Raw genomic sequence first — 10,172 nt, 5'->3', positions numbered from 1 at the left:
TGAACTGTAGTCAGGAAACGAAGATGGAAGGCATGTTTGAAATTACCCAGGTCTGTGCAGTCCAACTTGATCCCAACATAAGCGGTTTTAAGATAGGACGCGGTATGGCTGCGCTCACCGTTGGGTTTGGGCGAAGCACAGGGGAAGAGGTCACACACGTGCAAATCGGGCACCAGATGCTAGGAGGTCACATGCTTTCCAGAAGGTGGTTAGCAGATATTAACAGGTTTTTCTAGCTATGGACTTGGATGTCAGCAAAAAGCTCTGGCTTTAGTTGTATGGATGAGGAGGAGGATGAGAGGAGCTACAGCAAAGAAGAAGAGGGTGTGGGTCTGACAAAATCAGCTTCTCAATTTTCTTTGTGGTCTGTCAGGTTCTCTGCAAATGGACGCTTAGAGGTGCCAGCACAGCACTGCGCCCAAATAGATTTTTTTTATTTCTTTTTCTTTTTTTCACTTCAGTGTAGGCGGAGGGACGGCACACGCGACCTTGTGCTGCGATACCTTCTTGCGCCACGCAACACATAGAAATGAATGGGTACAATAGCGTCCATCGCGACCTGTCTGAAATGGCCTTTACTCTAAAGCAACACCCACATGGACAATTCTATTCTCAGGGGATTGAGGCGGCTGCAGTGTTTGGTGCCACAGTTGCTCTCCAATGAGTGCAAGAGCTCAAGGCATGATGGAAAATGCCTGACCTGAGAGCTCATTGGTTTAGATGTTGGATCAACAACATGACTGTTTATGGAAACCTATCATTTCTTGCATAATTGCTGCAGTTGTGATTTTATTAGTTGGTATTTGCACTGTGTAGATTTAGTATGTTGACAGGATAAATGTGGTTGATGGTGACTTATTTGTCAGAGGAGTTGAATTCAGTTATCTTATAGTAGTACATGTAGTACTTTTATACTCTAGGCAATCTGATAGTTCTGCTCTACAATATGAACTGATCTAATCTGGGAAGTATTAAGTGACACAAAAGGGATGTGAAGATTCTTTCAGTGACATTTGTACAGAGGTGAGGCAGTGGCAGGCTAAATATCTACCAGATCAACAATGGCTACGAATGTATATATGCAGTTTCATATGAAATCAAGCCTGGTCAGCTTAAATACAGCATCAAACTAATTTGTTGCCTGCTTTGTATGAGAAATGTAGCCATTATACATTTTCAGGCACAATGTTTGAGTAATAGTATGGAGATCAACACAGATCAGCATATTATCAGCATGTAGAGCAACATCATTGAAACAACAGCTTTATGGACTATGGAGTAGAAGCTGGAATGTTTTTCTTGCAGGTATTTTACCATATCAGGATCAGGTCTAACAGGATGGTGATTTCTTCTCTGACTTCCTGTACAGACCGAAGGCTGGTGGAAAGCTTCTAAACTGTCCATCTTGACTGTGGTTTTTTGTCACTCCCTGCTGCTGCTGCCTGCTCTCTTCGGCTTACCAGGCGAGATGCACTTCATCTCAAACAACCCTTAATTCGAAAACAAATCCAGCATGTTTGACATTATGAATGATATTCAGCCATCCTGCAACTGTTTTTTCAAACGCTGAGCTGCATGCCATGTACACCTAGTACTAGCAGTTGAGGCAGAAATAGATCACTTTGCAGTTATTAGTTGTGGTTATTGGTTAACGCAGCTTGTCAAGGTAAAGAGAGTGCTTAGTTTGATGCAAGTGATCTCACTGCTAATGCAAACAAGGCCGAATCATTGTCACCTGAGACAGATCACACAGGGACCTAATCACGCTCTCAAAATGATTTATCAGGCAGCCCTATAAAAACAGTTTCATAGATGTAAAAAGAAATCCCATTTACACTATCACCATGGTCAACAAATCGTCATATTACAATTTGCATATCAATAATATTCCTAATAACTACAGTATTTTCTAGTTTATAACACTTCCCACTTCATCTGGACAGAACACTTGTCAATAAAATGTTGAAAAAAAAATGTAAGCCTTAAATTATCATACAAGTTAAAGACATCCTTTTGTTACAGACTTAAAATCATCCATTACCTGAAAGTCCCCTGGGCAACTATACCATACTGTGCCCTGAATTGGACAAGAAGTTGACTTTTTTTAATTGCATTTGCAAAAGTCATCATCATCACTCTAGGGTTTGTAGACAGCAGACCAAGGGGAGAGACAAAGTGTGGAAAGACCCCATGATTGGAGGGGATGTAACCTTGTGGCTGCATTCTTTGGAAAATCTCTCCTTTTCCTCCAAACATCCTGCAGTCTGAAGTTGCACAAACATGCATGTGCACTCTTAAATTGTATATGAAGTATTCACCTAGCCAAGTGGTTGCTCAGCCCAAACCCAGCACATTTCCCTTACATGAATATCTGTTAAACTTATTTCACTTTTCTCTCATTTTCTGTCACTTTGTCAGTTTCTCTAAAAAGCACTTTTAAGGGTTGAGGGTAAAATAAATTGAGCCATCGAGACATAATGGTTTAAAAAGGATTCAGGTCGGGCAATGTGTATTTACACCTCTAATGAACCTACATGGATGAGACCATATTCACAGTATTTATGACTGGGTTTTGGCTTTAACTTTTCCCATGTTTCCCATCAGGATTCAGAAAGACATGGTATATGGAAACGGATGCATTTATCTATGTATAACGGTAGCAGTCAAATGTAAAATGAAAGGAAATTAGTGAAGTAAATGTTCCCATGCTTATCATTAGGAATGGATGAGTAATGATAAATATGTTTAATGGAGAGTGTAGGTAGAAATATTTCATGGCATGTCAGAACTGATGAAGCCTCTTGGATAAGAGGTAAAATATCTTTGACCTAGAAATCTAGTCCAGTTGATTTTTTTCAGTTTACTATTTCCACAGCCACTTCTCCACCTCACCTCTTCTTCCATCTCTGTGTTTCCCTGTGCTCTTTTCCCCTTTTTAGAGGCTTTTTATGTATGTCCTCATTTGTTCTCTGCTTATTGAGCTTGAAATAGCCCAATCATTATTAGTGGTCAACATCAAGTGGAAGGTGTTGCACACTCAGGTTGTTTCACTCGCACTGGAATCTGGAGGATCCTGCTCTGATGCCGTACAACCTCTTGACAAATACTTGTCAAACATTTGCACTTCACATTACTATATTAGCAGTAACAGTGCTGGTAAAGTATAGACCTATTTACATTTTGAAATGGCATGACAGTAACGGTAAGATGATGTTTATATGTGTAATGCCATGAGCCTAATTATGTAGTTTGGCATATGATTTTCTGAATGGTACCTGCCCTCCTCTCTAATGATAAATACCAAGGTAGGAATGATATCGTTAAGTGGAGTCTTTAAGTCTCAGATTCAACCAGAGATATCAGTATCTGATTTACTCAGATTTGGGAGAAGATATTTTTTGCCTCAGCACTGACTTGTGAACTATAGTATGTCAGTCTACAAAGACTCCTGTCAGTATTTAAACAGGGCTGCTTTTATTCCTTTTTTTGCCTGTGGGATGCTATGAGTGATTTCAGCTATTTCACCATCTGGTTGTATAACTCAACATTCCCCACCAGTCTAATCGCCAGTTAAAATACAACAGCCCTGACCAATTTTTTGGGAGACATTTCCAAGCAGCATTCTAAGCCTGCAAATTGGTTTTATACTGGCACTAATCTTTGTCAGATGTCGGAATTAGACGACCTCTGAGAAGCCTCGTGTATTTTAAATGTTCTGATCTGATTGGATGGGTTTTCTTTGGAGGTCTGTCTCAGTGACACAACAAATGTATGCTTTGTTTAATATACCATGCCCCTTTATTTCTTGCATAGACTGGTTGCAAAATTGACTTAAGCCCTGCAGTAGAGATATGCTCCTGTACTCCTGTTTTTTTTTTACTGCTGCTCAAAGAAGCCTAATCCACATCCTACTAATTCAATACATATGCTCGGGGCAGTGCAGCTAATACAGGTGGTCAAGCGGGAATCCTAGGAATGTATGATTTCATTGCCTTGGTAGGATGCCAAGGATGAACCAACTGTCCAGTACCAGCTGTTTAGAGAATTTGTTTTGAGTTACAGTCATTAGGTAATTGCACTTTAGGAATTGTGTGCACAGTTAATTATGATGATAATTAGAACTGACAATTGCTTAAAAAGGATTTTTAATTTTGCTCAGCTTCATTCTCATAAAAACTCACTTGGGTTGATTCACTTCATCAGCCCCTTGCCTTTTCAAAACCAGTACGTACCATCTGAGGTGAGTGTTCCCTGTGGTGGCGGAGGGTCGATCCCAAAGGGGCTTGGAGTAGGGGAGTCCATGCCTGACCCTCGGGGAAAGGCCCGGTTGTTATTGTCCCTCTGTATTTCATTGGTGAAACGGTTATTAATTGGTATATTCTGTGGCACAACCTGTACCAAAGGAGGAACTGCTGGCAGATCACCACGACCCAGTGTCCTCAGACATTGCTCCTCCAATGCAGAGATGAGAATGGACTGGTTGTTGACCACCCCAGCCATTGTGGCAAACCGGGCCTCCAGGTCCCTGTACCTGGAGGCCAACCGCATCATCTCCGAGGTCACGTTGAGGACGCGGTTCTCCAGCTGGGCCAGCTCCAGAGAGTTGTCTCTTTTCCTGATGATCTCATGCAGCAGCTGCATATAGAGTTGGGTCACCCTGGAGTTCATGTTCCTGCTCTCTTTCCGCAACAGCTTCATCTCATTCACCAAGTTACCATCCACATCCACCACCAGCTGCAGTGTCTCAATCTCACGATGCTGTTTGTTGAGCACCTCCCGCACATCTGCAATGTCCATACGGGTCACTCTGTCTTTGTCTGGCTCAGTGTTTGTGGTACTGGCACAGATTGGACCTGATGACAGATGTGTAGATGAATTATTATTACCAAGGATGTACTGGTAGGCAAAGGAGAACACAGATAATAAAGGCTAGTTACATCAATGAAAGATGAAGACAGCAATACAGTGAATAACTGAATGTTTACCACTGAAATAAATTATCATATGAACCTGTGATTTTCTGCTCAGGTACCAGGAACGTGTAGGAACACTTTTTGCTATCATCCAGGGGAGCTCTTTTACTCCTGTGGAGAGAAGGCTCTTTGGTCCTGCCAGCTTCCCTGGAGCCCCTGCAGAAACCTTCATCCCAGAGGGAGAGGCAGAGCAGAGCACACAGGCTCCACTTGAGCCCCTGCATTGCTGCCAGCTGATTAGATATGTAGATGACAGCTACTGGTGCTTCTTCCAGCTTCCTCTGAGCCTCCCTGTAAGAATACATGACTTTAAAAGCTAAGAGTCAGAAATGCTTTTTAATGTTTTTGGAGGTTTATGTGATTTTTCATAGTAGAGAAAATCATTACCATAAGTGAAAAGCTATTATACACATGTTCAGACACTCAGTAATTGTTTTGGAAAGTTTTCACTTAGTGTGCAGTAGCAGAGTTGTCAGACCATTGTTCCACATGTTTGTGTGGAAAGGCTGAAGGAGAAAACACATTTTCTGACCAGCCGTCAGGGCCAAGTCTGCTTTTTATCTCGGTTAATCTCCCTGCTGACAGACACCCCATTTTTCTGAGATCCTATAAAGAGATCTGATATGCGGCAGCTGGTTATGGTTTATGTTCAGTATCTCGCTTAACTTATCTTTTTTATTCTGGAAATTTGACTTTTTTTTTTATTTTTTTTTTTTAAGCAAACTCCTGTCCTTTTCACAGGCTTTTCAACTAAGAAACTAGGAACCTTTCTGAATGTTGAATATAGGAGCCCGTTTAATATAACGACGTGTGAAATCAATTTTGGATTACACTTTCCCTGTGAGAGTTTTTGGTTTCTGGACTGTACTGTAGTCCCTGTTAGCAGCCGGCGCTAAATGCTCATTGTTATGCTAATTGGTCAAACACAAGCTACTGGTACAGCAGCAGATAGACTTTGATACAAACAGGGCTTATCAAACATATCAATATGAGGAAAAGGGTGGGTATATACTTGTATTGTTAACTTTGAAATAAAACGTATGTAGCCCATTTCCAGACTAGTCTAAAATGAGTGTGATTAAAGGGGGAAAGGCTTCATTACTTGCTTATTGTTTCAGTGCAGTTACAACTAAATACACACTCTTCAGTAGTTTTGATATGGGTGTATTGCCTCACTGTTTGGTTTCCCTTTTTACCTCTGCATCATTTTTCCACTGCTCATTCAGGCATGGCTGTCAGCATGCAAAATTACATAATAAATAAACCATTTCCTTTTAATTCATAGTATGTTGAATCTTCACATTTGTTTGTTTACACTGCAAATTCAAAGTCAAATTGCTTATAGACTTTTAACTTTGGGTTTAGTCCCTGAGTTTGGGTCTGGGGCTCCTTAGCTCTAAGTATTGAATCAAAAATATCTGTAAGAAGGTTCAAGATTCCCCTTAATGCTCAGAGAACTGACCTCATTAACTCATACAGCAGCACTGCCCACTTGCACAGTGCCCCCATGAGTAAAACACATTGAATACAGGGAATTAGGAAATTGTGATACAACTTCCTGTGAGCCAGGTATTAGGTATAGTATTTGTTTAATTTGAAAGATTTTGCACATGTGTTGTCCCTCCTATGAACAGTGCTCCATTTAACACTAGTCCTCCTAAACCACTCCATCATTCTGCACCGTCGGTCTTGACTCAGTGCCTCCGTCCTGCCTCCAGTCTGAAACACAGGCCCTGTGTTCCTCCCATATGATTCTGGTGCTTCAGGATTTCTGGCAAACCTGATGTGTGGAATAAGGCTGATGGGGGACAGGGTTACAGCTAGTACTGGAGATCGTGTGTGTGTGTGTGTGTGTGTGTGTGTGTGTGTGTGTGTGTGTGTGAGAGAGTATATGTGCCTGCACTCTTGCTGGTAAAGGATGTCTGTGCGTGTGTGACTATCCAAAGATGTTGATGGTGGTGTTTTTTTCTAGAAGCTGGTGTATCTGACAGCAAATCGGGTATTGTATCCTTCCTGACCTCACTGCTAATGAGTTGAGCAGCAACATCAGCAGTATTGGTTCCCCCATGTGTCTTCTTTTCCAAATAAGTTTTCATATTCAGCATCGTCTAAAGTTTAGGGGGCATGAACAGGATAGGCATCATTACAGCCCATCCACTATCACCTCCATTTCCTCTCTTTTATGTTATCCTTTTCTTCTCAATCTCCCCTCTTCTTTCCCCGTGGACTCAGGTTTTTCCCCTGGGTGGTGTGTCTAAGTACAGGGGGCCTGATCTCTGTCATGGAAACACAGCATATCAAAGACATTCCAGCGATCATGGAGAGCTCAACTTTGTGTCATGAAGTTACAAGGTTTACGGTAACTAAGGACAGACAGCGGGTCCTTTTCTTGCCCCAGCAAATCACAACAAAACACTGACAGGTTTGTTGACTTGGGGGGCCTACTGAGTAGAAAACAAAGCGGTTCCCCTGTGGGACTAAAATCTTATGCATTTGAATATGCTACACTACAGCTGCAGTTAGTACAATCATACATTGTGATTTAATTTAGTAGATTTGAATGCTCAGACTTGTTTTCCTGACGTCTAAGAGTTGTATATGTACTATTTTCAGTGTCCCTTCACATGTTTGAGTTTGAGCATTATATAGCTGGAAATGCATTGTGAGGTACTTCACATAAATGTTAGATTCAATAAGAACCTATTAGAGAACTGACTTGTGTTTGTAGATGTACAGAAGCAGACAGGGGAAGGAGATGTGGAGAGACAGCCTGGTAGGCCGAAACCAAAATGCATAGCACATACAGCAGTTTATTAAAGATAGAAGAGACTAAAAGTGTTAGAAAATGGGTCATGGCCCTTTTCTCTTTCTGGCCAGGCATCATGAACATAACTTGAATCAGAGAGCTGCAGAAAAAAAATACTCCTGTTTTGTTATATTTTAACATTTTTCTTCTTCACAGATTTGCATCAGTTTCTCTGTCGCTTTCTTACAGCCCCTTTTCACTTTCCTCTCCTTTCTTTTGTGAAGACTTTTCATCCTATTCACTTTGTTTGGTGTTCCTTCCTCTTCCTTTTCACTTTCTGCTAAATTACTTAAGCAGAGGCATATAAATGTTAATACAGCAAAAGAGAAACTGAAACCATTCTACTTAATATCAACAGGATTTACTAGAGTTCTTGATGGCTCAGCCCTCCTCTGAGAGTCAGTTACCCTTCACAACATCCATGAGTCTAATAAGGAATTTGAAGAAGGCTTCTAGTGCTGCCCTCTTTATATTTTGGCAACAGTATGAGCTTAAGTAGTTCCTCTAACTGCAATACTGGGTCCTCACCCCATTTATTGTTATTAATACTAAGGAGACATATCACAGTGGCTTTAATTGTCCTTGGTGTTCACCATCTCTCTCTGTCTGAACTATAGTTGGTTATTTTCATAGTTGTTTCTGGAGACGGTATACGATGTACATACAGCCTGTGCCTGCAGCTAGCTGCGTACTGTATTGCATTTTGCTTTAAGGATATTTGGCCTGGAGAGGTGATTTTCTGATGCTTGAGAATTTGGTTGTCTAATAATGGTAAGAATGCTAATCAAATAGCTTAGTGTAATGCTGACCACACTCTGTACTGCTTCACACATACACTCACATGGTTGTTTCCTCCACACACACAGTGTTTGGGTACAATGTTTATGCACATACTGCACTAAGTACAAAGTGTTGCCAAATATACCTCTGGCTTTGCTCACTTGTGACCATGAGCTCCACTGTTCACTCCCAGGCAGTTTGCTGCTGACAGCTGACTAGCTGTTTCTTCACTTACATGCAGCACACACTCATGCTGGAGGTCGTGTACAGTATGTGGCAGGAAAACTGGCTTTTGTCTGTCTCAGTTTTCTGTGTAGGAGCTGATGTAGTTCCAGCTTTGGCCTCAAGTAGAAGGCAGATATAATTGCCTTTTGCATTTTGTTAGGGAGGAAATGACCAGAGACAGCAGCACCGCTTAGGGTACTCTTAGACACAAAACATTTGTTTTGCCTTGTTGGTCAAAAAGCATAATGAACATTGGTTGTTACTTCAGAAGGACAGCCATATGTGACACTTCAGTTTACTCTGTATGTATTATCATAAAATCTCTTTGAGCATAGTTGTCATTCTGTGATCCAAGCCAAAGATACAACTGGTTAATAAACTGAAGACTAAATACTGTATTTTAAGTTGATGGCCAGTAAAATGCCAGTAAGTGGGCTGTAATTAATGTGTAATCTGTTATCTAGCAGTAGTAGCAAGTTAACTCTAAAACTTTGTTTCATCAGCATGATGTGTGAATGGCACTTTTTAATTCTTACATACAGCATATACTGTACAGCGTAACAACGGGAGAAGAGAGTAGTTGCTCAGAAAGCACTGTGCTCTTACTGGATGAATACCAGTGAGGAGAATGTTGTGACGATCAGCTGACCCATTTGGTAGAATGCACGCACCTGCTCATGCACTTGCCGCATCAGGTTAGGAGCATAATCTAGAGCCCGTAAGTGTGTAAAATTTAGACTGGGGCTGTTTCACTGCAACAAGTACCTTGTTGTGTGGGTTACAAATCTCCTGGTCAGTGTTTTACCAATCCTGGTAGCCTTATGAACTGCAGTTCAGCAAATGGGGTAGGAAGACTTGGACAAAATGCATTTACAAACCCCAACTCCAGTAAAGTTGGGGAATTGTGTAAAACGTAAATAAAAACAGAACTTTGACTTGCAAATCCTTTTTGACCCATATTTAATTGAATACACCTCAAAGACAAGATATTTAATGTTCAAACTGATCAACTTTGTTTTTTGCAAATATTCACTCATTTTGAATTTGATGTCTGTAACACATTCCAAAAGAGCTGGGACAGGGGCAACAAAAGACTGGGAAATTTGAGGAATGCTCAAAAAACAACTATTTGGAACATTCCACAGGTGAACAAGTTTATTGGAAACAGGTGAATGTCATGATTGGTTGTAAAAGGAGCATCCCAAAAGGCTCAGTCATTCACAAGCAAGGATGGGGCACACTTCACCACTTTGTGAACAACTGTGTGAGCAAAGTGTCCAACTGTTTAAGAACAACGTTTCTCAACATACAATTGCAAGGAATTTAGGTATTTCATCATCTACAGTCCATAATATCATCAAAAGATTCAGAGAATCTGGAGAAATCTC

The 10,172-nt window shown here is 41.0% G+C and overlaps 2 protein-coding genes across 11 annotated transcripts in view; one reads left to right on the top strand and one right to left on the bottom strand.

Annotated features, from left to right (window-relative positions):
- The window catches only part of ralgps2 (Ral GEF with PH domain and SH3 binding motif 2), a 79,354-nt gene that overhangs the window by 52,509 nt on the left and 16,673 nt on the right, over positions 1-10,172 (top strand). The window lies entirely within an intron of this gene.
- Positions 1-10,172, bottom strand: part of angptl1a (angiopoietin-like 1a) — a 20,500-nt gene that overhangs the window by 5,005 nt on the left and 5,323 nt on the right. For both annotated transcript variants that reach the window (XM_020625322.1, XM_020625323.1), the window contains exons 2-3: positions 5,011-5,264; positions 4,233-4,853 (exon numbers count right to left, since the gene is read on the bottom strand). In XM_020625322.1, coding sequence (XP_020480978.1) covers positions 4,233-4,853; positions 5,011-5,197 — 808 coding nt within the window. In that variant the 5' untranslated portion in view covers positions 5,198-5,264. The remainder of the gene's footprint in view (positions 1-4,232; positions 4,854-5,010; positions 5,265-10,172) is intronic.

Source organism: Monopterus albus, unplaced genomic scaffold, assembly GCF_001952655.1.
Source record: "Monopterus albus unplaced genomic scaffold, M_albus_1.0 scaffold352.1, whole genome shotgun sequence".
In the NCBI taxonomy this organism is placed as follows: domain Eukaryota; kingdom Metazoa; phylum Chordata; class Actinopteri; order Synbranchiformes; family Synbranchidae; genus Monopterus; species Monopterus albus.
This window is presented reverse-complemented; position numbering and strand designations above follow the sequence as displayed.